The following is a 27,987-nucleotide window of genomic DNA, read 5'->3' on the forward strand; positions in this document are numbered from 1 at the left end:
CAGCCCCGTCGGGTCGAGAGGCACAAGGATGCTAGTGCCCGGCTTCCAGGTCAAGGTGCTCCGCGAGGTGAAGATGCTCCACGAGGTCAAGGTGCTCCTCAAGGTGAAGGTGCTCCGCAAGGTGAAGGTGCTCCGCGAGGTCAAGGTGCTCCGCGAGGTCAAGGTGCTCCGCAAGGCGAAGATGCTCCGCGAGGTCAAGGTGCTCCGCAAGGTCAAGGTGCTCCGCAAGGTCAAGGTGCTCCGCAAGATGAAGATGCTCCGCAAGGTCAAGGTGCTCCGCAAGGTGAAGATGCTCCGCGAGGTCAAGGTGCTCCGCGAGAACTGGCGAACACGTCCCTTCCCGCGTTCTGGAAATGCTCGGGCTTTACCTGTAATTAAGTAAAAAGACCGCGGGGCGACGCTCGGCGCTCCCTCCCCGGGTGTGTCGGGCGTCTCTGCGGCGCGGGGAAGCTGCGGAGCACGCGGGCCGCCGCCACGGCGGGACACTGCGGCCGCGGCGCAACACAGATCCCGGCTCGGCCCAGCCCTCGCCACGTACTAAACTAGGCAGGTGCTCCCGGGAGCCGGCGTCGGGGGGGCCGCGACCCGCCGGTGAGGGCGGAACCCGCAGGTGCGCCGGTGGGCGGGGCCCGGGGAAGGTGCCGCCGCTTCCGCCCCCGCGCACGCGCGCCGGGCCCCACCGGGCCTTATTTCTTGGCGCTGCACGCCTTCCCCTCGAGCGCCAAATAAGTCTCCGGGCCCGCCCCCGCCCTGCGTGCGCGGCCCCGCCGCCTGCGTCACTAGGAAGCGCGCGCCCGAGCTGCCGCCGCCGCCGCCGCCGCCGCCGAATCCCCAACAAGGAGCGGAGCCCGCGGCCGCCGCCGCCGCCGCCGCCCGCCTGACGCCGTCGCCGCCGCCCGCCCGCCGGCGCCCGCGCAGGCCCGGCCGCGGCCCAGGTAAGAGCCCGCGGCCCCCCCGCGGCGAGGCCTCTCGCTCCGCCGCGCGCCGCCGTCCAGTCAGGGGTCCCTGCGGAGCGTCAGGACGTTACGGCGGGGGGAGGGGAGCGGGGGAGGGGCGGCGGCGCGCGGCGGGCGTCACGGGCGTCACGGGCGTCACGGGCCCGCGTCAGGCGGCGTCGGCGGCGGCGTCCGCCTCCATCTTGCCGGAAGGCGGCGGCCGGGCGGCGGGCATGGCCCTCGGGCTGGGCGCGGACCCCGGCCCCGGGGGGACCGTGCGACCGCCCCGCTTCCGCCGGCCGGCGGGGGCCGCGTCCACGCGGGGGCTCCCCTCCCCCGCGGCGGGGGCTCCCCTCCCCCGCGGCGGGGCCCACACCCACGTGCCCCCTCCCCCACGGCGGGAGCCGCATCCACGCGGGCTCCCCTCCCCCACGGCGGGGGCCGCGTCCATACGTCCCCCACCGGGAGCCACGTCCGCGCGGCCCCTCCGGCGGGCCCTGGGTGGGGGTCCCCGGCAGGAACCGCGTGGCTCGGCCGGTGGGGGGCCTCCCCGGGAGCCCCCTGCGCGCGGGGACCCAGCCCTGCCCTCCACCTCGGCGGCCCGACCCTCGTCTCGTGCGAGGAGCACGCGGTGCACCTTCCAGCACCTTCTATGGGGCCGTGGCCACGTCCGGCCCGAGGCTCCGCAGGACTCAGCCGCCCCCCCCCCCCAGCCCGCCCATGGGCCATCGTGCACCTGCCGTGCGCTCCACGGCGCGGCCGCCAGCCCGAGGGTGCAGGGCTCCCGTGGGACGCGGACCCCGTCTCCCTGGGTGTGCGCCCACCCTGGGCGCTGGGTCGCCGGGAGCTGCGCCCGCCGTGTGCGAGGCGCGAGTCAGCCAGGCTCAGCCAGGCGTACAGCCCGGAGCCTGGAGCCCAGAGCGGGCGCCTGCCCTCGGCCCCGGAGCGGGAGGACCTGCTGGGGGCGCGGGGCGCAAGCGGCGCTTCCCTGCGCGCGGGCCCTGGAGCCCTGCTCGGGTCAGGCTCGGGTCAGGCGCCCCAAGTAACCCGGTTGGTGCCTGAGCTGAGAAGGGAGGCCGCTTGGCTGGGCGCCCCCCCCCCCCCCCCGCGGGCCGACCCCCCGGAACCGGGGACTTCATGTGCGAGCCCTGGGAACTTCGACAAAGTGGGCAACTAATTAAAAACGTTTGAAACCCTGCGAGGATCTGAGAACTGGTGCCCGCGGGCGGCTGTTGCGGCCTCCGCTGTGTTCCTTGCGTTTTCACCGAAGGGAAACACGTTCCTGATCTTGCAGGCCCCGTGGGAAGCCAGAGCTGAGCCCCGCGCACTAGCGCTTTCGTCCAGTATTTACGCATCATCGCCCAAGAGGGCCCCGGGAAAGTAACAGTATCGCCTTCGCCCGAACGTTGCGTGGAGCCTGGGTGGGCTCGCAGGACCCGAGATCCGGGCGGAACCCGGGGGGGGGAGCCCGCGCTCCTCCCTGCGGGCCTCGTTCCGCGTCTGAGCATCATTGTATCAAGGCCTCGAGTCCTGTGAAGTAACTTTCCTCCGGGTGGTTCTGAAAACTTAACACAGTTGCCACCGGAGAGGCAGGAGCTCCCTTGTGTGCATTTTCACCCCGTCTTGCTCTGGGGGGGCGCAGCTGCTGTAGGGAGGATCCCGCCTTCCTGCGGTGTGGACGGGTCGTTCGTGGCCCCACGGAGCTGACGCCGTGAAAGCAGGGCTCCCTGCTGGTGAGAGCTAAACCGGTTCAATGTTATTTTGAGTACAATAAAAATTAACACATTTATTGTTTTTAAAAGTTCTTTTTTTTTTTTTAATTAGTAATCTCTACATCCCCCGTGGGGCTCAGACTCAAAATCCTGAGACCGAGAGGGCCAGGCGCGGGTGCCCCAGAAGTACGATTTTACGGTAGACTTTGACTCACGTTTGTTTAGAGGTTTTGGTTTTACGGCTTAGACCTAGGACACAGCAGCTCTACTTTAGAATCGGGCAGTGCGTCCGTCAGCGCCAGTGACTTCATCGTGCAGCTTTCCTGGTTTAAGGCGTCTGAGCACAGGCTTCAGGTCCCTGGAGGCCCTGCCGTGGGACCTCATGGCAGAGGACCCGGTCTCTCGCCATCAGCATCTCCTGCCCAGCGGTGCGTGTTTGACCGAGGCGGAGTCTGCGCGCATCGTAACTACCCGAAATCTGGGGTTTGCATCACATCCTTCTGGGTGCTTCTGTTCTGTGATGTCACATGGGCACCATCACGGCGTCCTGTGGCGGCTGTCACTGCCTCTTGCCCTCAGAGCTCCTGCAGCCGCTCATCTGACCTTGTCCCTCGTGTCGCCTCCCCAGACTGGCTCCTCTTACTTAGCGGTGTGCAGTTAAGCTTCCTCCGTGTCTTTTTCTGTCTTCGTAGCCCGTTTGTCGCTGTCCCTGGATGATGTTCCATCAGCGTAAACACCCGTTTATCCCCTCACGTGTTGAAGGACTCGGTTCCCGGTCTGCTTAGAGCCGCCAGCCGAGCCCGGCCCCGGCCCCGGCCCCGGCCCCGGCACGCGGCACACCTGGCTGGCCTGGGCGCCTTGGAAGCCCGAAAACGGTTCAGTGTGTACTGGCCCAGATCTGACCGTCCCAGGTACTCTGTCTCCGTCCCTGATGGGACAGGTTTCCTCTCCCCTTTGGTGGAAGAACGTCCCCTCGTGCCTCCTTTGGAGCAGGTCTCCGCGTGACCAGTTCTACTTTTCCTTCCCCTGAGAACGTCTTTATTGCTGTAGGACGTCTTCACTCTTGAATCCTGGGCGGACAGCTCTGTTCCCCCAGCACCTTCTGGATGCTCCTGCCCCCTCGCCCGCTGGTTTCTGGCCAGGGCTCTGGGCCCCTTGGCTTCTTGTTGGGAATGTGGTGTGTTCCGTTTGGCGGCTGCCTTTGAAATGTTCTTACTTTCTCTTTGATTTTCAGCAATTTGTTAGGATCTGGGCACGGAGCTGTTTGAGATTTGCTGAGCGGCTTGAGTGTGTAAGTTTGTACCTTTCGTTAGATTTGGGAAGTGCTCAGCTGTCATTTCTTCGAAACACGCTTCTTCGGCTTCACACTGTCTTCGTCCCTCCTGGGACCCCAGGGACACAGCCATCCGCCTCTCTACCACGTTCACTCAGCCCTGCTCGTTTTGTTTGTGCACCTTTGTTGGTCAGTTTGGATGACGCACAGGGCTGTGTTCATTTCGTTGTTCTACATCCGTCTTCTCCCATCTCTTTTCTGTTATTGAGTCCTTTCAGTGAATTTTTTATTTTCATACACACACACACACACACACATTCTCAGATTTCCATTTGGCTGTAGGTCCTGTTCCTGTGCTGAGACTTTTTATCTTTCCACTTGTTTCAAGACGTCTGGCTTTGTCCCTGAAGCATGGTACACCAGCTGCTTTAAAGTCTCTGACGATTCATTTCAGAGTGGGCTTTTCTTGATTTTTTTTTTTTTTTTTGGGGGAATTGGCCAGACTTTCCTGCTTCTTTTTATGTCAGAAAAGTTTGGATTATATTCTGGGTGCTTTGAATATCGTATTGTGAAGCTCTGGGTCTTGTTTAAATCTCAGAGTGTAGACATTTCTGTCCTAGCAGGAAGGCAGCCTGGTTAGGCTCAGGCCGCAGGTTTGGAGCTCCTGCCATGGGCATGGTCATTACGTCAGCTCCGTCTTCAGAGCCCGTGTGGTGCTCTTTGGAACTGACCAGTAGAGTGAGTTCTCCAAACCTTTGGTTTGCCATTTAGGGTCTGGACCCCCACAGACAGTTCTGGGGTGACCCAGGCACCCTTTCCATACCTCCCTGCTCTGCACAGTCTCCGCCATATTCTCTGACCCCGGGGCCCCCTTTCTCTGGCTAGAAACCTTGGTGTTCGTGTGTCCTCTGTGCCATGACACCTCAGCACAAGGTCTGCCTCGGGTGAGTGTCAACTGGAGGGCAACGGGATCCGCCAGTCGGTGGCCCCGTGTGCCTCTAGTCCGTCAGAGTTCTAGGTGCCTGCTGGGCCCCTGCCATCACAGGGATTTAGCAGGGACCGAGGCTTGCTAGAAGGCAGAGCCAGTAAAAGCAAAAATAATAATAAAAGGGTGTTTCCTCCTCTTCTGTCTGGTGTGGGTTTCCCTTCCAGCTCTGCAGACCGAGCCTGTACTCGTCTCCATATGCTTACTGTACACGGTCCTGCAATACGGGCTGCCTCTGCGTGGAGGCCAGGGGACTCGCCTCCGGAGGAGTCTGCTTGGGTCCTGGGGTCCTGCTCTGTCCCTGCTACGTGACCACTGAGTTTTGGGCCCACGTGCGGCAGCTCTGTGTTTCGCTTGGGGGTTTTAGCTCTTCTAGTGGCAAAGATGGGTGGGCTGTGCTTATTCCATCTTCACCAGAACCAGCAGCCCCGGGATAGTCCTCTGTCATTTGTGTCAGGAGGGAGCAGGCTCGGACTGAAGGGCGGGCCTGGGAGGTACAGAGGCGCAGGTGCTGGGAGCTCTGTTGTGCCTACCAGAGGCTCGCTGAGACCCTGCGCCCTGCCTTGTGGTTTCTCTAGGGCTTGGGACCCTGGCGGAGTGACACTCCTGGTTCCGGTGTCGTCTTCGCTGAGCCATGGCAACCCCGGATGTGAGTGTCCACATGGAGGAGGTGGTGGTGGTGACCACGCCAGACACTGCAGTGGACGGGAGCGGCGTGGAGGAGGTGAAGACTGTGCTGGTGACGACCAACCTGGCTCCTCACGGGTGAGATGGGGCCTCTGTCCTGTGAGGGTGTCCTGGGCATGGCATAAGGGGACGCGGCAGGAGTTTCCCTTACTTAAATGTTCTAAACTGGAGTCAAATGTCCGTGTCAGTAGAGAGTGTGAAGGAAAAATAGGAACATCACATCATCCAGGAAGCAAAGATAACACTTCATCTTTGCCTTTTTCTCCCACGTGAAACGTGGTCACGTCGTTTATATTTCTAAAGACACATGGTAATTTCTTTTTTCGTAAGAGGGACAGCGGGAACAATTGGGGACTGTTTTTTCAAAATGAAGTTGAAAAGTCAGTGATTTTCTTGACATTCTTCACAAAAACTGAATTTTTTTCCTCCTCATCCCTTGTAATAGAGGTGCACATGGAATATTAGCTGAAGGGGCGCTTGGATGGCTCAGTCAGTTGAGGACTTGTTCAACCCTTGATTGTGGCTCAGGTCATGGCCTCAGGGTCATCATATTGAGCCCTGAGCCGAGCTCCATGCTGGGCGTGGACCCTGCTTGGGGTTACCCCCCCATATTCCCTCTCTCTCTCTCTCTCTCTCAAAGAAAAAAATATATATATATATACACACACGTCAGTTGGATAAAATGTCCACATTTGACCTCATGAATCTGCCAGCCCGTGGGGGCAGAATGGTTCCTGCCTGTGCAGCGCCCACTGCCTCTGCCCTCTCTGGAAGGGCTGACATAAGAGGTGACCCTGTGCAGGGGGCCTGCGTCCCCTTGTGCTTCCTGCGCAGAGGGATTTAGGCTGGGGCGGTGTTCTTGTCTCGTCTTTCTGCATGGGGCACGTTCACACTGATCTCAGCACATCCCTGCAGCGGCAGGGGAGCTTTTGCCTTTTCTCCGTCTGACAGAACTTTCGAGAGGAAGGTACTAGACCAGGACCCGCCCTCAGCACTGGTCCCTGTCGCTGGCCTAGAGGGCGCTTGGGTTTTCTTTCCTCCTTGTGTAGCTAACTTGGAGTTGCCGTGTGGCTCCAGGCGCCTGGACTCTTCTTGCCTCATTTCCGTACTTTGGAGCTGTGCCCTCCCGTGGAGGCCTTTTTTTTTTTTTTTTAACTTTTTAAAAAAATACTTTATTCATGAGAGGCACAGAGAGAGGCAGAGGGAGAAGCAGACTCCACGCAGGGAGCCCAATGTGGGACTCGATCCTGGGACTCCGGGATCATGCCCTGGGCTGAAGGCAGGCTCTAAACCGCTGAGCACCCCCCCCCCCAGCTGTCCCCCTCGGAGGCCTTTTAACCCGCCTTCCTGCAGGCAGCATGGAGGAGGGCTTGGCTCCTGCTAGGCCCCTGGGTTTGACAGACCGGATGCTCAGCTGCGTCACCGTGGCAGGAAACGCAGGGCCTTCCAATTGGATTTCCCACCGAAGTTGTCTTGCCTTCATTGTCTATGCCCCTGCTGTGGGCAGCTATCCAGGTTGCAACCCCAACATGTCCCTCCCCGCCAGGGGGTGGCACCCAAGCGCCCTCCCTTGGATTTGGGATGGCCTGTGGGGAGTGATTCACCATGTCAGGAGTAAGTTGCCCACCTGCCCCCTCCCCCTGCCTGCCTGGCACCCTGGATGCTGTGAGGAGCTCTGATCCACAGCCATTCTCCTGGAGGTACTCTGGTCCTGGTCAAGCCTAGCTTTGCGACCCCCCATCAGGCGCCTGACCCAGCAGGGAGGAGTCCTGGGTGGATCTAGCCCCACATTAGAGTCTCCTGAGTGGCCCCGATACTGTGGCTGCTGCTGTGGGGTGACACCATTCTGCCCTTTTGTCCGGGGCTGCCAGTGTAAGCTCGTCTGGGTCTGTCTCCTTGGGCTGCTCAGACTCCCCAGACAAGACGTTTCACCAGCTCTGGCTGCCGTAACAAAGTACCACAGACGGGACAGTCTGCACTAAAGAAACTTACCTGCTTGTGGTTCGGGAGGCCGGGAAGTCAAAGATCAGCCGCTGGCAGGGTTTGGGTTCTGGCGAGGACTCTCCCTGGCTTGCAGGGACAGCTTCTCACCATGTCCCCATATGGTGGAGAGAGAGCTTCCTCTCTTCCCCTTCTTACAAGGTCACAGTCCTGTTGCATTAGGGCCCGCCCTTAGGACCTCATTTAACCTGAATTACTTGCTAATGGCCCTTTCTCCACATTGGGGAGTCATCCTGGGGATCGGGCATCAGCAGAGGAATTTGGGGGAGGACACAGTTCAGTCGTTGGCAACACACTTTCACCCTTTTCCTGGGTGGTGACTATCGACTGCTTGTTGGTGCTTTAGGGGCTGGGCTGGGGGCAGGCAGGGTCTCACTGTCCAGGATGCTTGGATTTTCCCCGTGCCCCTCCGCACCCCTGGTGCTTGAGGCCCTGTCAGTGGGAGGCCTCCTTTCTCCTTCTAGGGTCTTGTGCAGGTGAGGCTGGGACTGGGATAGAGCTGCTCTGTCGTCCCTTACTCTTGCTGCCAAAGGCAGCCGGTGCCCAAGCCTCTGGATGTGGAGTGTCTGTCTCATGTTTATTTCCCATTTAACTGGGAAATTTGCAATAGGTTCTTAAAAATTAATAACAAATTATTATTGTGAAATATGTGGTAGAAAATTAGGAAATATTGTTGAGCAAAAACTAAAGCAGGTTGTGTTGCCACCACCTGGAGATTGCTGCCGCCAGCACCCTGGAGCAGGCCCTCCAGGTGTCCTGCTTGGAAGCGAAGGCACAAGTCTGTCTTTCTCTAAGCCTTTTTGTTACTCGGTATAGTAGTGCACATGGAGAAAGCAGAGGCGAAGGCAATGTTTCCAGCACCCCTGAGCCCCCGCAGGCTCCCTTCCAGTCCTGCAGATGAGCTCAATCAAGCTGTATTGTGCTATTTGTTCTGGTTTTGTGTTAATCAGTGGTCTCCACTTTTCCACGTTGACATGTTTTCATCTCTTCTCCATTTCTGCTCATCGTGGGTTCTTTGAGGTCGACCCTCAAAGGCTGGGAGGCAGGCTGCTGTGGACAGTGCCCTAAAAATTCTCGAAGCCCTTTGGCCATCAAGCGAATCCTTGACATGGTCTTTATCCCGAGGCCATTTCTCACTTTGAAGTCTTTTGCCAGGTGGGAAGCTGGAGACGTGAAGCAGCCGGACTCCCGTGTTCCCGGTAAATTCTGCACCCCACAGGATCACTGTCTCCCTTTTTCACACATGATTGTTTCTGCTCCGAGAAGCTCCTTGTTCCTTTCTGCCTTCTGCCCAAGATCTTCCTTGAGAGAGCCACACACAAGTCCATTAGGATCTTTTCCACCTTCTCTGTGACTGTGGCTTACGTTTTGCCAGTTTTTCCTCTACTGTATGGTGCAGGATCCTTTTCCAAGCCTGCCACAGCCGCTCCCATCCCCAGCCTACCCCTGCTCACCATCTCTGTGCTTCCTCCCAGGATTTTGTGACAGCTGTACCATTTCTGGTACAGTTTCTTTGTTAGGTTTGCTGCATGGCCTCCCCACGCTCAGGGGCTTAATTGGAAACGGTGGCCGGCCAGGCAGTGGTGCTGGCCGAGGCCAGATGGTCTAGTGTGCCCACCCTTACTAACTGGAAGGGCAGAAGCGCTCTGCTCGTGGCTCTCACCCTCCAGCACCGCTTCCTGGCTGCCTTCATAGTGGAAGGTTCCAGTAGCAGGCATGGGAGCTGCAAGACCTACCGGGGCCTGGCTGTAGCCCATGGACCTGGAGCCTGGAGCCAGGGTACTGAGGCACTGCCCACGTTGGTCGGTCATTTATGGAGGAAAGGAGAGGCTGTGTGTGCCTTCTCCCTGGGAAACAAAACCCCATGCCGGGGTGGGGGCAAGATTATCTTAAAGGACCCAAGGATATTTCTCTTCTTTGTCTATGAGAAATCTTGCTTACTGTCCCAGTATTTGGAAGCAGAGATTTCCTCTTGCTGTGTGTTTAACAAAAAGGGTAGAGTGAAGAAGCCAGTTAACCTCGTTGTGGGTGCTGATTTCTTTTCTGGTGGGTATTTGGGGGAGAGCTTGGGAATGTTCCTCATTCGTGAAAGCCGGTGAAAGCCGGCTAGGCCTGCCTCCCACCCACTGCTTTGCCATGGCGATGGGCATGCGTGGCCCAGGCTGGGAAGAAGAGTAGCGTTTTGTAGATAGCCAGCAGTTCCTACAAACATTTGATTTAAGTGGACATTTTTCAAATAAAATTTGAATGACAAATGCCAGTTAATTGGCTTGTCCTAAGAGCAGTGGGGGATTTGGTCTTTGGTGTGTGTGGTGGGCAGGCACAGAGGGAGGTGCAGTTGGGGGTCTGCCCCTCGTGTCTGCCCTCCTGGATGGCCCTTTGGTCAAGGGGTGGGGGCTGAGGGCTGGGTGTCCCCAGGGTGGTCCCCGTGGATGGCTTACTGCCTCTGTGCACACAACCCATGGTGAGGCCAGGCTCTGACTCTTGGTTGGCGCTTCCCTGTGTCCCACTCCTGACTCACTTTTCTTAGGGGCTCTCCTGTGTAAAGGGGTGTGCCCCAGCCTCGTCATTACCCTTTTCACTTCCACGTTATGGCTGGGAAAGACACTTTCCCTCTGAGTCCGTGCACCATTGTTGGAGTTCCGATGTTCGCCCTTGGTAGTATTCTTCATGGAGGAGTCGCTCCTGGAAGGCCCCGAAGACCAGATTCCAAGTTTGCCTTTCTTGTCAGCTCTCACTTCTGACCTGGCTGGAGGTGGAGACTGGGAAAGTGGGCCTGGCCTGGGCAGCCATCCTTGGTGCTGCAGGGTTGTGGAGCTACTGCCGCAGGAGCAATCGCAGGAGCAGTCGTCAGCGGGCAGGGGAGGGGATGTTGCCGTCAGAGGCCACACCGAGCTGTGCGTCTGCTTGTCTGCTCGGTGTGCAGGAGGAGCGCCTGTGAAGGATCAAAGGAGGGTGCGGGGAGGTGGTCTGACCCTGGGGGAGGAAGGAGGGATGGGAGGATTTGGGTGGGAAGAGCCTCAGACCCAGCGTGCTCTGAGAGGTCTGGCCGGGTCCTGGATGCTGACAGAGACCGTGAGAGGAGCCTCGGCTCGGGCGGTTTGCTGGGGAAGTGAGTGGCTGCCCGTGAGCCATTCCTGACTGGGCCTTTGTGTGTGGCCACACGTCTTCCCACAGAGAAGTGCACGGATGCCCTCAGTGGTCACGAGGGGATACACCTGGTGAGCCTCGTCCAGGCCCCAGACCAGTTTCCCCATGGTGCTTGGCAGGTGTGAGGGCATCTTATCTGTTGGGTTAGTCCCTACAGTGCGTGTCTGGGTCAGAGGGGTGTAGCATCTTGCTGCCTGCCTGCCAGGCCCCACCGTCTCCGGCTCGAGTGTGCTGGACATGGCTCAGGGGCTCTGCCCTAGGTCTTGGGCTGTTGTCCTCAAGGGTTGTCATGTCAATCCCAGGGCTCCTTAGGTAACATCGGAAACAAGCTGTCTTTCTTGTGCTACCATATGCCTGTCCCTCAGTTCTCTCTTTTAAAAAGAAATTGTTCTCGGTGTTTTTCCTCCATACAGAAAATTCTTATTTTTATTTTATTATTTTATTTTGTTTTGTTTTTGCTTGGGCACATATGCTTTATTGGTGGTACATGACAAGAGGACTCCCTACTGGCCTCCCCTTCTTCAGGGGGTCTGGGATGGAAACCATTTGGCAGTCAGGAGATTCTCTGTGTGTTGGGAGGAGTTGGGCAAGGACATCCTAGCAGCTGAGGGCCTCTCTCTTCTTGGTCTCACTGGGCTCATGGTCAAGGGGGCTCTTGCTCCTTGGCCATGCGGACCATAACATCTACCAGCCAGTTGCTGTAGCCAAATTCACGGTCATACCTGGAAATGAGCTTAACAAAGTGGTCATTGAGGGCAGCGCCCACCCCAGCATTGAAGGTGAAAGAGTAGATGTCACTGTACAGTCGCAGGAAACAACCTGGTCCTCATGTAGCCCAAGATGCCCTCGAGGAGGCCCTCTAGTGCCTGCTTCAGCATCCTTGTTGATGTCCTCATATTTGGCAGGTGGCAGGTCAGACACGTTGGGAGTAGGGACATGGAAGGCCAGGCCAGTGAGCTTCCCATTCAGCTCAGGGATGACCTTGCCTGCACCCTTGGCAGCACCAGTAGAAGCAGGGATGATGGTTCTGGGCAGCCCCTGGATCACCATGCCACACCTTCCCGGAGGGGCCGTCCACAGGCTTCTGGGTGGCAGTGATGGTAGGGACTGTGGCCATGAGTCCCTCCATGATGTTGAAGTTGTCACGGATGACCTTGGCCAGAGGGGCCAAGCAGCTGGTGGTGCAGGAGGCATGGCTCACAGCCTTGAAGGAGCTGTCCTACTTCTGATGGTTCAAGCCCATCACAAACATGGGGTCTTTAGCAAAAGAAGTAGAGATGATGACCCTCTCAGCTCCACCCTTCAGGTGAGTGCCAGCTTTCTCCATGGTGGTGACGACCCCAGTGGACTCCACAACATACTCAGCACCAGCATCACCCTGTTTGATGTTGGTGGGATCTCGCTCCTGGAAGAAGGAGATGGGCTTCCCATTGATGACACGTTTCCCATTCTCGGCCTTGTCTGTGCCCTGGAATTTGCCGTGAGTGGAGTCCTACTGGAACATGTGGGCCATGTGGTTGAGGCCAATGAAGGGGTCATTGATGGCGACAGTGTCCACTTTGTTGGAGTTAAAAGCAGCCCTGGTGACCAGGTGTCCAGTATGACCAAATCTGTTTACTGTGACCTTCACCATCGTGTCTCAGGGACATGGTTGGCTGGCACTGCGCCAGAAGATGCGGCTATCTGTCAAATGGAGGAGCAGAGAGCCTTATTTTTACCTTTTTTTTTTTTTTTTTTTAAGATTTTATTTATTTATTCATGAGAGAGAGAGGCAGACACAGGCAGAGGGAGAAGCAGGCTCCATGCAGGGAGCCCGATGTGGGACTCGATCCCAGGACTCCAGGGTCACGCCCTGGGCCAAAGGCAGGCACTAAACTGCTGAACTACCCAGGCGTCCCTATTTTTACATTTTAAGGAAAACTTACGTCTTTTATTTCTGGGTCAGACACTTAACTGAGCCCCTCAGCACTCCGAAATAAAAAACATTGTTAAAGAAAGAGGAGGGGGTTTTAAATTGCCATGTAAGTGCCATTGTCTCCACAGACATGCTGTGGGCACTGGAGACCCTCAGGGAGACGCCGGGTGGACGGCAGCACCGGGACTGTCCCCGCAAGGTCCCCGACCTGCACAGCCAGTGCTGGCCCCCGGGCCGCATCAGGAGGGGGCTGCATGTGGGAAGAAGGGCGCGCCAGGCAGGCGCTGGTCGGGGCCAGCTGATATGTCCCTCCCTCCTAGGGGCGAGCTGGCGGAGGACAGCATGGAGACTGAAAATGCAGCTGCGGCAGCGGCGGCCGCGTTCACGGCGTCCTCGCAGCTCAAGGAGGCTGTGTTAGGTAGGGAGCCTGCCTTCCCACTCGGTGCCTCTGCGGGCGGCTCAGACGTGCTTTCCCCTGGACGGTCCCCGGGGCCTGGGGTGTGGGGGGCCTCCTGCCGGCTCTTGCCCCGGGTGCAGTGAGGGTGGTGCGGGCTCAGGCCCCAGGGTCCTCCCAGGTGTGGCCTGCTGGCATCTGCAGGGGGGCTCAGCCCCTCCCTGTGGCGGGCCGAACCCCCCCCCCCCCCCCCCACTGTTGTAAAACCACAGTGAATGCTCACGGCCTCGGAACTCCTCAGAACAGAAACGACAAGCTTCTCTAGAATTATTCAAAACAAAGCTTGATTTTATTTCCTTAAGTGGTTCTTCCATTGAACTGTATTTTAATTATGCTAACACTATTATCATAAGATTGATTTTTGTGGTTTTATCTGAAACTCTAACCTGGGACTAAGGAGTAATGTTCCTGCTCACCTGCGCCCTATCTTAGTCCCTCCTGGATCTTAATTTCTGGTGTCTGGTTGGCAGCTATGTCGGTGCTTTTGCTGAAGGAAGTACTTGGGAAAGGTTGTAACTGGTTTTGTTTTTACCCTTTCCCTGTCACCACACCTTGTGAGAAGTGAAGGTGGCTGAAGAAGAGGAGAGCCTGGAGGCTGAAATCGTGTACCCCATTACCTGCGGAGACAGCAGAGCCAACCTGATTTGGAGGAAGTTTGTGTGCCCGGGCATCAATGTGAAGTGTGTTCAGGTGAGGCTTCCGTACAACCAGAGTGCAGACCTGTGTGCCAGGACTACAGGGGAGGGAGGCCCTCGTGGTGCCACACCCTTGAGGCCAGCAATGTCAGACTTCGGTCCAAGGGGGGCATGACCTGTGCAGGGGAGTGCAGAAGGGGTCAGCTGTGTTTGGGAGAACAGAGGAACCAGGGGTAAGCCTTCAGGGATGGACACTGTTGCTGAGGGCCGCAGGGGAAAGCATCAGATGTCGATTCCTTTTTCTGGAATGCAGCTGTGGGAAGAGGCTAGGGAGGTAGCACTGGTCATGTGGGGGGTGGCCACAGTCACCAAGTGGGGAGCTACTTGTTTTGGTAGATTGAATGAGGTGTATGCTTTGGAAAGACTCATTTAGTAGCCATGAGTAAGGTGAATGCGAGAGGTATTCTCTTTCTGCCATGTTAGATTGAATGCCCAGACTGGCCTTATGCTAAAAACAGCCCAAAAAGCTGGTTAAGATACTTTACTAAAGCATCTTCCATGAGCTGGCAAAAATGGATGAAATACTCAAGCCAGGGGCCCGAGTAACGGGGTTTGGAGAAGGCCGAGTGCCACCTCCAGCTTTGGCCTGCAGAGCCTTCATTGGCCCCCGCTTTCTCAGCCTCGCAGGGCTGGAGTTGAGAAGGTGAAGCCCAGGGCTTCCCTGAACTGTGTGGTTGTAAGGCTCTTACTTGTTGTAAAGGTCTCTCCCCTTGGTGTCAGGTGGACCCCCAACCTCAGATTGTCAGCCCCAGCCCCACCCTGTCCCCTGGGACAGGGAACCAACTGCCTGCCACCCATCTTAGCACTGAGGGAAAGAGGCACCCTCTTGAGGATTTGCATGGGAGCCTGATGGTCTGAAAATCGTAAGTGTTTAGTTGTAAGCAGTTCCTGGCAGACAGTTCCTGCAGGAGCCTGACAAGCATATGGAAAGACCTTTTGGAGGATCTCATCTTTGTCACAGGTTTTCAGTAATGTCAGCAGAGTTTCAAGGAAGAACCAGCTCACTGTGTAAAACAAGCAGAAACACTGAGCATGTGAGGAGACCAAACACCCAAGTGCACACAAACCACAAGATAGGAGACTCATAATGCTGCAGACATTGGGATTTTGAGACAGGAAACATAAAATAATTACATGTTTAATTTATCTCAAGATTAAAGTTTGACAGAAAAGCATAAGCGTATTTAGAAGAACAAACTAGGAATGAAAAATAGAGCACTTAGTGGATAGGTGCAGATTAGACACGGTTGAAGGGAGAGTTCATGAACTGGAAGGTAGGAGTAAAGAAGTCTGTGTTTATTACTGTGTATTTCCTGCTGTTTCTATCAAATAGAAGCAAAGCTTCTTACATTGGAAAGTCAAGTCCTGTAGAGGTGGAAGAGGTGAAGCTGACTGGTGAGAGCTGGTTGGGGAGCACGATGTTCTCTAGGCTCAAAATATCCCCCATCAATTAGGTATTAACCGTAGAGGAAAGGGGCACCTGGGGGCTCAGTGGTTGAGCATCTGCCTTCAGCTCAGGGCATGACCCCGGGATCCTGGGATCGAGTCCCACATAGGGCTCCCCACAAGGACCCTGCTTCTCCCTCTGCCTGTCTCTGTCTCTCTCTGTGTCTCTCATGAATAAATAAACAAAATATTTTTTAAAAATTGTAGAGGAGGGGCAGCCCGGGTGACGCAGCGGTTTAGCGCCACCTTCAGCCCAGGGCCTGATCCTGGAGACCCGGGATGAGTCCCACATCGGGCTCCCTGCATGGAGCCTGCTTCTCCCTCTGCCTGTGTCTTTGCCTCTTCCTCTCTCTCTCCCTCCCTCCCTCTCTCTCTCTGTCTCTCATGAATAAATAAATAAGTAAAATATTTTTTTTAAAAATTGTAGAGGAAAAACAGCAGCTCTGCAGGGGAAGCCTGGCAGGCAGCTCCTCAACCAAGTGATGACAGTGGTGTCAGGGCAGACCTCCGTCACGGCTCTCCTGATTGAATAGGCGGGAATTCTGTAGCATTCCCACAAGGAAGGCACAGCCTGACTCTTCTCATGAGAAGACTTGAGGGACAGTCAAGAAATTCACTTGGCATGCTTCAGAAATGTCCAGGTCAGGAAGATGAAGGTGGAGTCTTCAGGGAGCAGGTGTGGTGTGCAGGCTGGGCTGAGTCCTGCTTCAGAGACCCATTGCTCCAAAGGCTGTTGTCGGGGCAGCTCCCAAGTTCTGCATGTGGCCTGTTGATGAGATAATACAGATTAATGGTGATTTCCTGAGTTTGAGCGCTGTGGTTCCACAGCTGAACCTTTTTCTCAGGAAGCAGACAGTGGTAGAGCTCTTGGAAGTGTCCTAGCAGCCGGAGGACAATGGAGCTGTGTCCTGTGCTGACAGAGGAGAGCTGCACGTGGTGGAATCATCTTTAGACCTGGGGGGGATGCAGACATTTCAGACAGAACTGTGATGGCCACTAGCAGGTCCTCACTGCAGGGTGTTCCAAGAAGTGTTCTTGTGGCAGATAGGAGTGTTAGGTACTGAAGGCGTGCAGAGCAAAGGAAGTGGAAATGTGTGGGTGAGCCAAAGTGTGAGTGAGTCTATAGCTCTGACAACATGTCTTAGGAAGACTCCAGACCAGATAAAACACGCGGCCCCTGGCAATGGGGTCAGTTAGCTCTGGACGCTGATAGTCCACGTAGGCCCTGCACCCGCCCTGAGAGTCAAGCATGACATGCCAACTACTGGAGAAAACTCTGGAACTCCAAGAGTGGTGCTCAGCCCAGATGGTGGCAGGAGAGGAGAGGAGGCAGCGTGTGGACGCAGGGAAGTGGATGGAAGCACAAGACTCCAGACAGATGGAGCAGTTGGGTGCAGCTATGGCAGGCCAGGGACCGAGGCGCAGATGGTGTCACGTGGGGTGGGGGAAGGACAGACACTGTCACACTAGCTGGGGGGGGACAGACTGGTGTCGTGTCTGGTGGGGGGGCACTGATTGTGTCACGTCTAGGGAGTGGGGTGTGGGAGGTGTCGGCAGAGGCTGGGCCCAGGGTGAGTGTCCTGCTGGTTGCGCAAGGGCCAGAGGGGTGTCCACCCCCGCTGCCTGGGCTCACAGCCCATCTCCTCGACCAGCTGAGTGAGGGGTCGAGTGGCTTCCTGGACTCCGTGAGAGGACGTGTGTAGGTGGTCAGGATGTTAGGAAAATGACTCCCATCTGCAGGGGTCCCCAGGCTGCTTGCACTTGCTCTGACCTCAGTCTGCTGGAGGTACCAGTGCTTGGTGCTCCGTGCTCCCAGCAGGGTACGCTACACGATCCCACACCGCCCAGGGCCCTGGAGGAGGCCTCCTGGGAAGGGGAGGCCCAGCGGCACTTGTGTTGCTGCTTCTGCTGAGTCCCAGTGACTCATCTCTCTCCTGTCTATAGTGTTATTTTGATTCTTAAGTTCCAGTAATTGCTTGTTTTACACGATCGAGTGGGTTTGGGGTAAAACTGGCCCCAAAACCCTGACATTGAAATGGATGTGTGTGCGTCACGGCCAGAGATGCCTGCTGTGAGAGGGTGCTGGGGTGGGTCGGGTCGGGTGAAGGGGACAAATCACAGCTTATCCTGTGCACTGTCCTGTGTTAGATGTCACATACGTGAGTATTTAATGGAATAAGTGGGTTTGCCGAGTCCCAGCTGGAGGGAGAGAGCGTCTCGTCTTGCTGTTCTGAGCGGTGTCCCCTCAGCTCTCCCTGGCTCAGACGTACCATCTGTTTCTCGAGGCAGCACCAGGTGCTGGGCTCCCTCCCCGGGCTTGGGGCAGTGCCGGCCACAGGTCCCCAGGCCAGCCCCCGTGCGGAGGGCCAGATCTTATTTTGCCTGAAGTGTTCTTCCCACGGTCAGGGTTGCCACTGGTTGAACCCGAAACATCAGAGAGGAGAAGCCTGCTGCTCTTGGAGCCAGGCCGTGGCACTCTGCCCTGCCACCCTGCACTGCTCTCCCGGGCTGGGCAAGCGGGAGAGGTGGGTCGCATGTGCGTCCTGACCCAGCTGTGCTTCCCTCCTCAGTATGACGAGCATGTGATCAGCCCAAAGGAGTTTGTGCACCTGGCTGGCAAGTCCACCCTGAAGGACTGGAAGAGGGCCATCCGGATGAACGGCATCATGCTCAGGTGGGCGTCTGCGAGAGCGAGCCCTCCGCAGTGGAGTGCAAGTGACCGCGCCAGGTGTCCTTCTATGGCTTTTTTGTTGGTTTTTAAGTTTCTTAAGATGAGGCACATTCTGAACAGGAGAGCTGACCGTGTCCCCTGCAGTGCAGCTGACCCAGCTGACCGCACTTGCCACGGCCCTGCAGGCATGTGGTCTCATTCTGATGTCCTCGCACGGCCTCCCTTTGCATCCTGCATCTCCAAACCCAGGGGTTTGGAGCCACCAAACCCAGGGGTGCCTGGGCAGGGGCCTAGGTCTCTCACCTGGGGTAGGGTGGTGTGTCTGGCCACTTGTCCCTTCCTGGCACGGCCGATCTGCCTGCTGAGGGTCTCACCCAGACTACGTCTAGTTTGCTGGCCACACATCCGTCTTCTGGACATTCTCCACCTTTTGTGGCAATACTGCTTTCAGGGTACAGGCCAGTGGGTCCCAGAGGGCTTTAGTCTAGATCCCTGAGCTTTCCTGTCATCAGGTCAGGGGTGCTGGGTTGGTGCCCTGTCTCTGGCTGCTGATGGTGGTGTCCTCTTGGTCAGGTGCCCACTTACTCCTCGTAGATCTCGTTTTCCCTTTGAGATTAATCAGGAATTTGTAGAAAGGTTGGGGCTGGCTCTCCGCTCCCTTGCCAACATGAAATCCCAGAATAGAGACGGTTGGATTTGTGTCTCTCCACGGGCAGCGTCCATCCCAAGGGTCCTGTCGCTTGTTTTCCTGGGCTGATCCTCAAGCCGATGTGAAGGCCATGTCTGCTCTGCTAGCCCTCCCTGGGTGTGTGTGACCTGTCCCCAGTGGCCTCTGTCCCTTTCCCGTCACCCATGAAACAGGAATGGTGATGCCCCTTCTGAGAAGCCTGAGGACAGACTAGGCTTTTAAGTTCACACGCCCAGAATGTCAGTCTCAGTTTTCACGTTTTCGGATTTCCTGCTTTGGTGGTAACAACTCACCCCTCCTGGTAAAGCAGAGGGCACCTCTCTCTGGTGGCCCCCACCCCACCCCTGTGTTCACTTCGTGGCCCCCCCTGCCGGTCAGTCCAGAGATGGCTGCTGTTTCTGATGGTGTCTGGCAAGGCTGGACCGGGTCACTTTGCTGCTAAAGGGGCTGCTCTCCTCTATGTGGTTATTCCCAGGAGATGTGGCTTTGTGCTGTCCTTGGGTGTGGTTTTGCTGCCCAGAGGAGTGCCTGCGGCCCTCTGGTGAGGCCTGGGTCTCGGTCCTGTTCACTGTCACCATGAACCACAGCCTGGGCTTGAAGTGGCCAGATGTCCACGGCCAGAGACCCAGCCGGCCTGCTGATACTTGTGCTTCTGGAGCATGCTTGGCGCCCTTGCAGTTGGCTGGGTCCCATCCTGCCGTGCTCATGGCTCCTAAGCCCCACCCATTAAACGTGATCCTGACTTTCTAGAAAGTGTTTTGGTGGCTTAGCTGTGAGAAGGCAACTGGCTGTTTCCTTGGAAGAGCACCGCAGGGGAGGTGCACTGTGGGTCAGCTGCTCACCTGGAGGTCAGTGCAGGCACGGCGTGCAGAGGCCCCATCGAGCCCCCCGACCCTGTCACAGGTTGAGGGGGGTGAGTTGAGGTGTTCCCAGGGTTAAACCCAGGCCCTCCAGGGATCCCTGGGTGGTGCAGCGGTTTGGTGCCTGCCTTTGGCCCAGGGCGCTATCCTGGAGACCCGGGATCGAGTCCCACGTCGGGCTCCTGGTGCATGGAGCCTGCTTCTCCCTCTGCCTATGTCTCTGCCTCTCTCTCTCTCTTTCTCTCTCTGATTTATTTAATCATAAATAAAAAAATAAAAAAATAAAAAAAAACAGGCCCTCCAGAGAGGCTGTAATAAAGGGCCTCCCTGGGAGGGCGATCCTGGCAGGTGGGGGACATGCCGTACCCCCTGCTACAGTCAAGGATGGGAAACGAGCCACCTTGAGCGTGTAGCCAGAAGCCAGAGGCACCAGCACCGTCCTGTGTTGCTGTACACACAGGGCCGGGCTGCTCTGGAGGGTTTCTCGTCCCCCTCTGCCTCAGGGTCACCTTGTGGGTGCGCCGTCAGGCTCTTCTGTTAGCCGGGGGTCTGCTCTCCTGCAGCTGGCAGGTGGCAGAACATCCCTGGAGGGCTCAGGGCGTGACCAGCATCCCTGGGACGACTGCCTGCCAGTGCCTTCCTTTGTCCTGGCCACCAGCCATGTGATCGCGGTCCCCATGGACTTCTGACTTATGCTGGCAGCTGGAGGTCCCACACTGGCCTAGGGAGCCCTGGCTGGCGCTGTCACAGCGCCTGTCTGGAGCCTGAGGGGCACCCAGCTCCTGGCCCGTGGTTGGCCACTTTGCAGCCGCCGCCTCCCCAGGGACCTGCCACCAGGCCAGCCCTTCCTTGCCCTGCCATCAGGACCTGAGGATGCTGGAGTGGGGGAAAGGGAGGGGAGCGAGGTACCTTGAGGTCTACCCGCACCCACTGGTTCTCTGGACGTGTCCTCCGTCCCTGGTCTCCTTTGCCACAGGAAGATCATGGACTCTGGGGAGCTGGACTTCTATCAGCACGACAAGGTCTGCTCCAACACCTGCCGCAGCACCAAGATCGATCTCTCAGGCGCCCGCGTGTCTCTGAGCAGCCCCACCTCGGCCGAGTACATTCCCCTCACACCTGCCACGGCTGATGGTACGTGCTGGCTTGGAGCCTTTGCTCTCACCGGGGCTTGAGCCTTCCCACTCCAGCTACAGCCATGGGGTGGGCCTTTGCACACCACTCGTGGAGCCTGGCCTCCCGCCCTGGGCCTGTGGTGTCCACTGCCGCCGCCTTCTTTGTGGAGAGTCTAGCTCGATTGCTATTGTCGTTGACAGGGAAGATTCAGGTACTTTTTCTTAGTCATTTTTAACGTAAACTGTTATAATTTGTGAGTAGAGAAGTGTAGAAGGAAGGTTAGTGCAGACATCCAGTGACCATCACCAGCTCTGACTCACCCAGGGACGCCACCCATATGGCGGACGCGGGCTCCTCTCAGCCCCGGGGCTGAGCCGTGTCGCAGGCCCGCGCTGCCTGTAGCATCTGGTGCTCGGCCCACGTGCTGGTACCTCCTGGCTTTCGGCTGACCTACCCTCCATATCCTTCCACGATGACGCCTGTGGCAGCCTGTGGCTGGTAGATGTGCATGTTCCCAGGAAGCCTTCCAGCTTTTAGAAGGAAATTCTTTTTAAAACTGCAGTTAGGGATCCCTGGGTGGCGCAGCGGTTTAGCACCTGCTTTTGGCCCAGGGCGTGGTTCCGGGATCCCGGGATCGAGTCCCACGTTGGGCTCCCTGCGTGGAGCCTGCTTCTCCCTCTGCCTTTTCTGCCTCTCTCTCTCTCTCTCTCTGTCTCTCATAAATAAATAAAACCTTAAAAAAAGTAAAAAATAAAACTGCAGTTAGAGCAAATTCGGTCCTTGGTCCTGCTGGTAACTTGGAGGTGTTGCATTTCCAGTGATGTCACCTGCACTATCCCTAGTGTCAGTCCATGGAGCCAGGGACTGTCCTTGGAGGGGTCCTGGGAGGATGGGGGGAGAGACTCAGGCACAACAGCGAGGTTCCACCGTAGCCTCCAGCTCTGCTCCTGCACTCCGCCGGCACGGGCTGGCTGGCCGAACTTCAGAGGCCCTCCTAGAAACTCCAGGAACACAGTTGCCGGTAGTCAGAGGAGCCGGCTGCTCTTTTGTCAGCTCTCCTCATCCGTTGGTTACAGTTTGCAGTGATGTGGGGCCTTGGGGCCTGGGCTTCTTTCTGGGCCAAAGCCCCAGGCTGGGGCCTGGTCTGGCTCCTTGGAAGGCACAGTGCAGTGTGGGGAGGGCCTGGGTCACCCCGAAGCCCTCTATGCACCCCCAATGGGCCATAGCTTTCGTGAGAATAGGGCTGATACCGGGTTCTGGGTCCAGACCCCCTGCTCCGCCATGAGAGTCCGCCCGGGACGACGGGTCTCCAGCCTTCAAGAAGGGCCCAGGCTTTGAGCGCTCCAGTCAGCACTCACCGCGTCCGGTCAAGGCCACATCAGGTTTAGGATTTAGCTCTTTGAACGCTGTCACGTCTCGACGGTCTGGATGAGGCTGTGAGTTCTTTTATTCAGCTACGTACGGTCTGCTCAGCCAGAGTTCTCAGAGAGCATCTTGTCAGTTGTGTAGTTAGTGAAAGATTTTGTGTCACCTAGACTACGGAGAAGATGTGTTTTTGCCCCGAATTATTCTAAGCATGTAGCGTTTTTCAGCACGACGTCGTCGTTGGTCGTAGGAGGCCCGTGTGAGGCTGGGGAGCTTACGCAGACGTTAGGCAGTCGCAGGCTTGTGCCTCAGCTGGGTCTGTGTGGAGCCAGGCCTCCGTCAGAAGCAGCCTCAGCGGCCAGGTGCCCGCTGTGTCCGCGGCTGTGCGGGCGCCAGAGCGGAACCGGGGCGTGAGCCTGAGTGGACGGCGTAGGTCCCTGATCTCGGGAGGCGGCGCTGGCACACGCGAGGTCAGGGCACTGTGGACCTAGCGGAGGTCGCGGGGAAGGGGCGGTCCGGGTGCTGGCCTTGCGGTCCGAGGAGCGTGCGGGCAGGTCGGAAGCGCCTGGAGACGAGTGCAGTGGTGGGAATTTGTCGAGGCTGGTGGTGGCGTCAGGGAGACTCCGTTCTTTCTCCTTCGTGTGTGTTTGACGATGTGTGCGATTCAGAAGCTTAACAATAGGTGTACCTCAGAGATATAAACCCGTTGACTGCCCTGGTACACGTGTGTTTGTGGATTTTATAAAAATTGGTGCAAAGGGGCAGCCCTGGTGGCCCAGGGGTTTAGCGCCGTCTTCAGCCCAGGGCGTGATCCTGGGGATCTGGGATCGGTCCCATCGGGCTCCCTGCATGGAGCCTGCTTCTCCCTCCTCCCTCTGCCTGTGTCTCTGCCTCTCGCTCTCTCTGTGTCTCTCGTGAATAAATAAAATCTTAAAAAAAAAAATGGTGCAAAGGAGAGCTTTAGAGCCTGTGTTGAGATGGTGGGTTGGGAGGGTTGCTCGCTGGCTGGCGAGGCTCACGGTGGCCGTGTCTGGGTTGCAGTGAACGGGTCTCCCGCCACCATCACCATAGAGACCTGTGAGGATCCTGGCGACTGGACCACGGCCATCGGAGGTACCAGTCCTTCTGGTTGGGCTGCTTGGGGGTGAGGGGCGGGATATGCTGGGTGGCCCTGGGCAGGCTGCAGGCAGGCCCGGGGGGCTTCCCGGAGGAAGTGCCAGTGCGGCAGGTGGAGCTCCACCCATGCAGACCTGTGCACGCTGGCCCCCAGCCCCAGGCCTCCTGGCAGCTCTGCTCCGGCCTGCGGCGAGAAACCCGCCGTGGCTGCTTCTTCCTGCCCTCTGAGCCCCCCTGCCCCTCACAGATGACACGTTCTCCTTCTGGCGAGGCCTCAAGGACGCAGGCCTGCTGGACGAGGTCATACAGGAGTTCCACCAGGAGCTGATGGAGACCATGAAAGGCCTGCAGCAGCGGGTCCAGGACCCCCCCCTGCAGCTCCGAGGTGAGAGGCTCTGTGTGCCCGGCACCACCCTCCCCCCGCTCCCCGGCCGCCCGTCCCGCCCTGCCGTGCCCCTGTAGACTCAGGACTCGGCTGGGCCTGGTTCAGCTCTGGTGGTGGAAGGGGGCGGAGCAGAGGCCGGCTGCCCCCTGGGTCACTGTGTCCGCGGGACGTCTCTGTGGGGGCCGTTCTCACTGTGTGCTCGCGCCTTCAAGATGCCGTCCTCCTCAACAACATCGTGCAGAACTTCGGCATGCTCGACTTGGTGAAGAAGGTGCTGGCCAGCCACAAGTGCCAGATGGACCGCTCTCGGGAGCAGTACGCCCGAGACCTGGCAGGTACGTCGGGTGGCCAGGGCCTCCCTGGGCCCAGTGCTCCCGTGGCCGTCCCTGGTCACTGCCTGGTGGGACAGCTGCTCCTGAGAGAGCACAGGAGGCACAGTCTGGAGGGGGGAGGACCAGGAGAGCCTAGCGCCGTCTCATGGGGAAGCCAGCACAGCACGCAGGGCCTAGGTGGCCCGCCCTCGGCTCCCCTGCGACTGTTTACAGGAGAAAAGTGGGAGAGGTGAGGCCGCGCCACTGGGGCCCCCAGAGTCACGCTCTGACGTGTGTGCTTCTCCTTCCTGGCGCTCCCAGGGTGCTCGTGTGCAGCAGGTGGCTCACGTGTGTGGTTTTGACCTATTTTGTATCTTCATGTTTCACAAAAACAACTTTCTGTGCAGATGCTAGAAAGATCAGAAAGTTAGAATGGGGAAGGTCTGTCCTCATCTGGCAGCTTAGAGGCCACCTTTGAGATGACATTTCTGCTTTCTCGGAGGGGCAGTCAGCACAGGCACCGCAGAGAGTGTCACTAGGGGAGACGGGGTGGGACAGGGACAGAGCATCACTGGTCAGGGTACATGTGTTTCCCTCTCTGTGTCCGCACTGGCCTCTGTCCCCCGCTCCACCTGACTCCTCCTCCCCACAGTGATGCTCTGTCCCCTGTGTCCCCGTCCCCACAGTGACGCTGTGTGTCCCTCCCGCAGTGATGCTCTGTCCCCCATGTCCCCCTGTCCCCGCAGTGATGCTCTGTCCCATGTCCCCCATCCGCCCATGCAGTGACGCTCTGTCCCCCGTGTCCCCCTGTCCTTGCAGTGACGCTCTGTCCGTGTCCCCTCCGCAGTGACGCTCTGTCCCCCATGTCCCCCTGTCCCCGCAGTGATGCTGTGTCCCCCTCTGCAGTGACGCTCTGTCCCCCATGTCCCCCTGTCCCCACCGTGACACTCCCATGTCCCCATAGCGGCAGTGATGCTCTGTCCCGTGTCCCCGTCCCTGCAGTAACACTCTGTCCTGTGTCCCCCTGTCCTCGCAGTGATGCTTTGTGCATGTCCCCCTGTTGCTGCAGTGACACTCTGTCCTGTGTCCCTCTGTCCCCACAGTGATACTCTGTCCTGTGTCCCCCTGTCCCCACAGTGACGCTCTGTCCCCCATGTCCCCCTGTTGCCGCAGTGACGCTCTGTCCCGTGTCCCCCCCACAGTGACACTCTGTCCCCCCGCCCCTCCCAGTGACACTCTGCCCCTGTCCGCCCACAGCCCTAGAGCAGCAGTGTGACGAGCACCGCCGTCGGGCCAAGGAACTCAAGCACAAATCTCAGCACCTCAGCAACGTGCTCATGACGCTGACCCCCGTCTCCCTGCCACCCCCCACGAAGCGGCCCCGGCTGGCGAGGGCCACATCAGGGCCGGCTGCCATCGCCTCGCAGGTGCTCACCCAGTCTGCCCAGATCGCCCTAAGCCCCGGTGTGCCCGTCTCCCAGCTGACTGGTGTGCCGCTCGGCAAAGTGGTGTCCACCCTGCCATCCCCCGTGCTGGGCAAGGGACCCCCCCAGGCTGCTTCCGCCAGCTCTCCGGCCTCGCCCCTGCTCGGGGGCTACACAGTGCTGGCCTCGTCGGGCACCACCTTCCCTAGCACCGTGGAGATCCACCCGGACGCGTCCAGCCTCACGGTCCTGAGCACAGCCGCCATGCAGGACGGCAGCACTGTGGTCAAGGTGGTGAGCCCCCTGCAGCTGCTCACCTTGCCGGGCCTGGGCCCCACCCTGCAGAACGTGGCCCAGGTGTCACCTGGGGGTAGCACCATCGTGACAGTGCCCACGGGGGCCGTCGAGAGCGCTGTGGCCGCCTCGGGGTCCGAGGAGCACACGGCTACCATTGAGGTGGCCGCCATGGCGGAGGGCCACGAGCACAAGTAGACGCTGGTGGAGGGCGAGGCCCCTCATGGGCACAGGGCTGGCCGCCTCTCCTCAAGCCCCGGCCGGCCGGGAGCACGGCACCGCCGCCCCGCGGGTCACGTCGGGCTGAACCAAAGAGAGGGAACACCAAACAGACGGAAGAGAAAGGGATCGCCAGCGACAGGCCTGTGCGGTCAGCCTCCCCCTCGAACTTCCTCCCCCTTTTCTTAGGAAATACATTCTTCCATCTGTTGCTTATTGATACTGTTTACACGTTGGGCCTGATGAGGAGCCAGGCAGAGAGGACAAGGAGGCACCGCCGGGGAGCAGGCGCGGACCCCGTGGGTGCGAGGGGCCCCCGGGGGAGGGGGTATCACGAACACAAGTCTTGGGAACCGTCCCCAAGTGTGGAAACCCATGGATCCTATGGATTTGGTTTCTTCCCACAGTTTTCTGTAGGTTTAGCGGGTCCCGGCACCCTGATCTCCCGTCTCTGGAGCGGGCGCCGTGCTGCTGCAGGTCCACACGCGGCCCTGGGCAGGGGCGCCTGGGCACCCGGGGCTGGAGTGCCACCCCCAGGGCACCCGCCTGAGCAGAGGGCCCAGAGGCCCCCAGCAGCTGAGTTTGCCGTCTGCCCACCTTCCTCCGCCCTGCAGGCGCTCGGGCCCCTGCACACGCGCAGTGGGTGTTTTTAAGTGAATTATTAGTAGGCTTCTAGGAAGAGTCCGATTTCTAGCATTTTCATCCTAAGCAGTGCTGAGTGCCTAGGCTTCTGCCTCGCTCTGGGCTCCAGAGTGCTCAGTACGAGGCAGCTGTGGGCGCGGCCCCGGGGCGACTGCGCTGGTGGTTCCTGCTGCTCCGGCGGGCCGCCCGGAGGAGGGTGGCGGTGACGGTGGTGTGCCCCTGTGGCTTTGGTTCCGGGGGTGCGGGTGCGAACACAGCAAGACAGGAACCGAGGAGGGTCCGCGTGGGGCGAGGTGCTCCCGCCTTTGGGGAGCTCGTCATCCACCCCGTGCTCAGCCTGCTGGCGGGGCCGCCGTGACAGCTTTAGCCCCTGGCCCTCCGGGACCCCCACCCAGAGGTGGAGGTGCGCCCTGCTGGCTGGCGCTGGTGCCCGAGAGCGTGTGGGGTGGCAGTCGGGTGGTCTGGACCAGGGTCTGTCACTGCGGGGCCACCCGGGGGCCACGCGCAGGTCTGCTTGTGGACCCAGGAGGAAGAGCAGCAGGGGTCCCAGGGCCCGCCCGAGCCCTTGAGTGGACGTCCCCGCGGCCACGCTTCCCCCGGCGGCCAGTTCAGTTGCCTGCGGAAGACCCTTCTCTGCCGGAAGGGGAGGGGGCTCCAGCGCAGCCACTGCCCTGCTTTGTGCTTCGAAGGGATCTGGGTTGTCTGTCTGTCCTTCCATCCCAGGTGCCCCACACCTCCCCGAGTCTCCCAGGCGCTCCTTCCTGTTTTCTTTCTGTCACATACTTGTTTGCTGTGGTCACGGGTCAGCTGGCTCAGCATGGTGTTTACCTGCTGGTTACGGAGTCCCGATGCCTGTGGCAGTGTGACCGCGGGGTGGGCGCGTCCTGTCCTGTCCTGTGCGTCTGCACCAGCTCGGGCAGTGCGAGAAAGCACATCTTGCCCTTGGGGCCTTTGTCAAAGTCAGACAAGCGGCCCCTTTGAAGCCGCCGCCGCCACCCCCGCCCCGCCAGCAGTCAGACCGCAGGGCTGGAGGGAAGTGCACATCCGAGCCATAGCAGGAAGCCGCAGCTTCAGAAATAACTGCAGCCCCTCCCTCCACCTGGGCGGGGGGCGGGGGGACACCTGTGCCTGGCAGGGCCCCGAGCCCCGGCTGTCGGGGGGCCGCGGGGGCCGCCTGCACCCCTCCAGTCCCCGGGCGGGACCGCGGGCTGCTTCTGGGGAGCAGGACCGGACTTGGTTTCTCTCAGGGCTGCCGGCCCAGAGGCAGCCTGGGGAAGGGAAGCATCCGGGTTCTACTTTGTATGTTTTGCAAGTATCTGCTTGGTACTTTGATTTACAGTAAAAACATTTTTCGTAACATGTGTCCGAGTCTTGTGATGAGAGCTCGTGGAGGGGGTCACGGTGGTGCAGGTGCGTGTCCCGCGCAGACGGCGCTCAGGCCCTGCCACCTGCCCTGGGAGACTGTGGTCGGGGCCCAGGCCCTCCCTGTGTCCCTGAGGTCACCAGTGTTGTCGTGTCGGCACCATCCTCACCCCCAGGAGGCCAGCAGAGTGTGTGCACGTCTTCACCCCAGAGGTGGTGCATGTTTATCACAGGCTGCAGGTGACGCGAGGGGGTGATGCGAGGGGTTCCCGCGGTGGGCA

At 58.8% G+C, this 27,987-nt stretch overlaps 1 protein-coding gene across 4 annotated transcripts; it reads left to right on the forward strand.

The window, feature by feature from the left end:
• Positions 1–320: 320 nt before the first annotated feature.
• GMEB2 (glucocorticoid modulatory element binding protein 2) lies at positions 321–27,701 on the forward strand. 4 transcript variants are annotated; one of them, XM_041732481.1, is made up of 12 exons: positions 1,183–3,075; positions 3,340–3,558; positions 3,882–3,938; positions 5,484–5,670; positions 12,979–13,076; positions 13,675–13,802; positions 17,824–17,927; positions 20,449–20,606; positions 22,995–23,066; positions 23,317–23,454; positions 23,667–23,789; positions 25,023–27,701. In XM_041732481.1, exons 4-12 carry the CDS (start codon positions 5,540–5,542, stop codon positions 25,679–25,681), a joined length of 1,611 nt encoding a protein of 536 aa, XP_041588415.1. In that variant the 5' UTR covers positions 1,183–3,075; positions 3,340–3,558; positions 3,882–3,938; positions 5,484–5,539; the 3' UTR covers positions 25,682–27,701. The 4 variants fall into 4 exon arrangements, with proteins under 4 accessions (XP_041588416.1, XP_041588415.1, XP_041588414.1 ...); XM_041732482.1 differs by lacking the exons at positions 1,183–3,075; positions 3,340–3,558; positions 3,882–3,938 and adding an exon at positions 321–935; XM_041732480.1 differs by lacking the exon at positions 3,882–3,938 and having other exon boundaries at positions 1,183–3,558.
• The last annotated feature ends 286 nt before the right edge of the window (positions 27,702–27,987 follow it).

This window comes from Vulpes lagopus, chromosome 18, assembly GCF_018345385.1.
Source record: "Vulpes lagopus strain Blue_001 chromosome 18, ASM1834538v1, whole genome shotgun sequence".
Lineage (NCBI taxonomy): Eukaryota > Metazoa > Chordata > Mammalia > Carnivora > Canidae > Vulpes > Vulpes lagopus.

Excerpts from the sequence above, each read along its gene's own strand:
- GMEB2 (XM_041732482.1), top strand. The coding sequence starts at position 5,540 with ATGGCAACCCCGGATGTGAGTGTCCACATGGAGGAGGTGGTGGTGGTG. Across the intron at positions 5,671-12,978 it reads ACCAACCTGGCTCCTCACGG|GGGCGAGCTGGCGGAGGACA; the intron begins GTGAGATGGGGC and ends CCTCCCTCCTAG. Across the intron at positions 13,803-17,823 it reads TCAATGTGAAGTGTGTTCAG|TATGACGAGCATGTGATCAG; the intron begins GTGAGGCTTCCG and ends TTCCCTCCTCAG.